Source organism: Dasypus novemcinctus, chromosome 8, assembly GCF_030445035.2.
Source record: "Dasypus novemcinctus isolate mDasNov1 chromosome 8, mDasNov1.1.hap2, whole genome shotgun sequence".
Classification (NCBI taxonomy): Eukaryota; Metazoa; Chordata; class Mammalia; order Cingulata; family Dasypodidae; genus Dasypus; species Dasypus novemcinctus.
Window position 1 is genome coordinate 68,378,407 of NC_080680.1, and position 4,330 is coordinate 68,382,736.

Below are 4,330 nucleotides of genomic sequence, written 5' to 3' on the forward strand. Positions count from 1 at the left end.
ATATGTATAAATATATCATATATATTTATGTATATATGTATATATATCTACATTAGCAAATATTACTTTTATCTAAATCCCCTTACCTTACCTATCTTTCATTTATCTTAAGTTACCTCTATTTTCATATACAAACGTTAAATTCTCTTTTTTAAAAAAAAAATAAACACAGAATAGTTTTGCTTTATTTTATGGTTAATATTTATGTGTATTATTATCTATTGATGCAGTTTTTTCCTCAACTTTGCTTCTTATATCCTTTTCCTGCTTCTGTTACATAAAGTTTCTTATCACAAATAGACATGATGAGATGACTATAGTGTTGACCAACTCTGAGAGGGAGAAAAATGTCTTTCTTCCTCATCATGTTTCCCATCTTGCTTATTTTCTAAGACTGCCCTTTGTAATTTCTGGGACCAAAATGACCACAAAAACATACATCTGATTTTAAAATCGTATAGTTAATTCAAGAAGGGATGAAATTTGACCTTTTCAAAGTAGGGATATTATCTAAAAGTTCTTGCACAAGTAGTGTACAAGGTATTTTTCCTCCAAAGGAGCAACCATATTGGGTTTTCAAATAACTGTTTCACGTTTTTATGCTATAATCCCATTATAACAATTTATAATTTGTATAAGAGTCACTTAATGCATTAACTGTTCATTAAACTTATTGTTTACAAACTTTAGTTATGCAATGATTGAGTTTGCTTTCCTTTTAAATGAATGACTGGTTTGATTATTATCCAGCACTATCTTTGAGCTTCTTGCAAATGCACTAGTATAAAAAGCAAAATAATTGGTATAAATAATAGAATAGAAAATATGAAACATTTCTTTTGAACAGCCAAATTATTAAACACAGAAAACACAAAAGGCTCTAGTTTAAAAATAGATTTAATTTAGCTGGATATGAGTATGTAGTGGACATATTAAATATACAATAATCATAAGGTTTTTATTTTAAGTTATTTAGTAATAAGGACCTAGAGGTGGAAATAGGTAGATAAGTAGCTAAAACAATACCTTAAGTGTTCAATAGACAAATGATAGATGTGGGGAAAAAATACATCTGCAAGGGAGATGATAGAGTTCATGTATGTATTTTAGAAAGACCTCTTTTAAATGAAAAATAAAAAGACAACTAAATAAAAATCAGCAAAGTATATGAATAGGCAATTTGCTATAAAGCCTAATTATGGTCATTAATGAATTGATAGCCATGTATTCTTTACCATCATGAAATATATCATCTTTTATGTTTATTGCTACATACCAGTGTTATTTACTTTTTGAATGGCTCTGAGCAAATTGTTTGCTCTCTCTTCCATTGTCCCAGGATATCAAAGAGGATCTCCATTAGAGAAACTCTTTCTAGTCCAGTTCTAAAATAGTATAAGATTATGACCACAAAAGGGCTTATTTTCCAGTTTCTTACCCTGAGCTAATATTTAAGAGAATCATGAAATCCTCCTGCCTGTATCTATGTATTTATTTTCTGATCCTTAAGTCTAATTTCCCTTCCTTGTTCTCCGTCCTGTCCATTAATTCTTCAAGTTTCTTTTCCAAATATTTCCTCAGTGACCTTCGTATTGCCTTCATTTTCCTCCGATGGGAGACACAAATATGGAATCTAGAATTGAGAAATTAAGATAATCCCAACTTCAATTTCAGCAGCCAGCTCTCTAAAACAATTCTATATTGGTTTCTCCCCCTTTTTGGTTATCTATTCTAAAATATTTCCTCATATTTAATTGTACATACTATATCTTTTGTTGCAATTATTAGCCTGTGTAACTTCCATCCATTTTATTTCTTTTAGTATTATAGCCCAGAAATTTGTCTTCCTTACTCCATGTTTCCATTCTGTGTATGTGGAGTGGTGGTGGTGGTGGTGGTGGTGGTGGTAGGGTCTCTGCCAAAGGAATGCTTAGCCCAGTGTTTCTATGGAGGGAGGAAACTCACAGTAACAAAATGCTTCCCAACACTGTGCCTTCTGCGAGCAATATCAGAAATAGTGAAATCTCTTGTTTTTCAGTGTTCTTTGGATCCTCTTCTGGAAGGAGAAAATGGAAAAAAGAAAGTGAGTTTGAAGAAGGGACATAGTAACTTAGGATGTCACCTATCCTCAAGCAGTTGGTCATTTATTCACCTTCCATCACTCTTTCCTGGTTCTTTTGCCTTTTATTCTCAGACCCCTAAACTCTACAAAAATTTTGCCCTTGTTGCTCCTAACCTAATTTCTCCATCCCTAATCCAAGCCTCTAGGCTTTTCTTTTCTCAGCCTTTTGATTGACCTGTGTGCAGTGATTCATACTGCTACATAATTTGTCAAACATTTTAGCTCTGCTTTTGAACATTAGTGTGGTCTGAAGTTTGTGACTCAGAAAATATTTGTTGAATAAATTAATGAAAAGCCTAGTTCTTTGATCCCTGGCCCTTCAAACTTTTACTCCATAGTCTTTTCTACCTTCACAATATTCCCCTCTGAAACACTGGGTAGAGATGCGAAGACAGCTCCAACAATCAAGGACGGGGCCTTCAGTCACGACTGAAAAAGAGAAGAAAAATACTGGGAAGAAGGTCATAACATTGAAGCTCCTTAGCTCATATACCAAGTATGAATTAGATTTCAGGTATTCTCAGTACTCTTAAACTCACATTGCTATAAATTCCTCCTTCCCCTAACAATCAGGATTCTTGATGGGATGAAACCTTCTGTAATTTAAGTCTGATCTCTGGGGAAAAGTTGGAAAAACAATGCCTCAGTTTTGTGGGGTGATGGGTTGCAAACTGTACTTTAAGAAGCCTCTGAGCACCTCTAAAACCTGTGGGATATATCACATTTCATAAACTAGAGTTTATTTTCAGATATTATTGACAATCCCCCTTTTAACCAGAATGCTAGGATTTTGGATTTAAGTGTACCAGGAGAGAGAGAGAGGGATCATAAAGAAAAAAGAAGGTGGAAAAATATGGGCTGAAACCTCAAGGCATCCCAGGTACTGTACTCACTGCAATCTTCAGAACAAGCTAAAAAAGAATCAAAAAGTTCTAATGAGTGATCATCAACTAAGAGTTTACCACGTTTATACCCAAGCAGTCCTTATTTAGTTATCCATTAAGTTCCAGCCACCCATCCACTCATTCTAAATCACACAAATATAAAACCATATTCTTCCCACCCTCCTCAATTCCTATTCTCTTCAGATAATTTCATTTTTCATAGATAGCCATTTTTCATTACCAAGTTCAGAGAAGGCCTTTAATGTTTCTTTCATTTTGGATTCCAGATTATGGCGGACGTCATGAATCTTGCCTTGAAGGATAATGGCACCTAATAGGGGATGGAAGGGACATCAGAAAACAGGAGTGTCCTATCCCTTTAGAATTTAATCCTAATTGCTTTGCCTTGCATTCCCCAGGCAACTTTCCTCATACTTGTTTGGGCAATTCAAGTTTTAACATTGAAACAGAACCTCACCTTTCCATGTTTCATTGCCCAGTTTATAAAATTCATTCTTCAGCCATGTTCTCATGTTGACAACATTTTGGACAGCTAGAGAGGAAGGAGAAAGATACATGTCTATGAATATATCTTTGGGGAAAATTTTGTGGACCCAGCTGTTCTCTTCCCTACCTCCCTTCTCCCTTTAAACCCCAAACTCTCAGGGACTCAAGCTTCCCTCACCCAACACCCGAAGCATCTTGCTCCCGTGGGAGACCTTGGAGCTTATATGGAGAATCTCCTTAATCTGCCGTTCAAGCAAATCAGTTCGACCAGGGACCTCTGAGGGCACCAGCTTTGCCAGCAAGGTCTTAATATCCTCTTTGAATTTGGGGTCACAATCCAGACAACCTTTGACTCCATGTAAGGCTCCCAGGGACAGGGGCAGGAGCAGGAGTAACCAGAGGTCACCCATCTCCCTGCCCCAAACAGCAGGTTGTCCTGGCAACTAGTTCACCTAATTCTTTTTTCTTCAAAAATCCAGGAATTAGAGCCGTCTCCTGGATAATATGACTCCACCTTTTCTTCCGTTTCCATCCCACTTCAAGATAATCTCATTTCCCTTAGGATCTTCAGTTGTTTTCTGGCTTTTATCCTTCATTCCAGAGAGAGGGAACTGCCAGCTGGGGAGCAGATACCTGAGTTCTGAGCATAGAACACAAAGAGGAAAAGAAATCTTGAGCTCACAAAAGCAGAGTTCTATGCAGGAAGATGTCTCAGAAAAAGTGTTTAATTAGCTTTTGCCCTGATTTGTATCTTTAGTAGATTCCCACACACCACTCCTGACCATTTGAATAGTACTTACCCATCTTTCCTGAAATT

General features: G+C 36.2%; 1 protein-coding gene across 1 annotated transcript; it reads right to left on the reverse strand.

Annotated features, from left to right (window-relative positions):
* Window positions 1-1,206: 1,206 nt before the first annotated feature.
* IZUMO3 (IZUMO family member 3) lies at window positions 1,207-4,116 on the reverse strand. The gene is made up of 7 exons (XM_058302919.2): window positions 3,692-4,116; window positions 3,485-3,559; window positions 3,248-3,337; window positions 3,016-3,033; window positions 2,471-2,551; window positions 1,966-2,056; window positions 1,207-1,633 (listed from the first exon to the last, which is right to left on the reverse strand). Exons 1-7 carry the CDS (start codon window positions 3,921-3,923, stop codon window positions 1,492-1,494), a joined length of 729 nt encoding a protein of 242 aa, XP_058158902.1. The 5' UTR covers window positions 3,924-4,116; the 3' UTR covers window positions 1,207-1,491.
* Window positions 4,117-4,330: the final 214 nt, after the last annotated feature.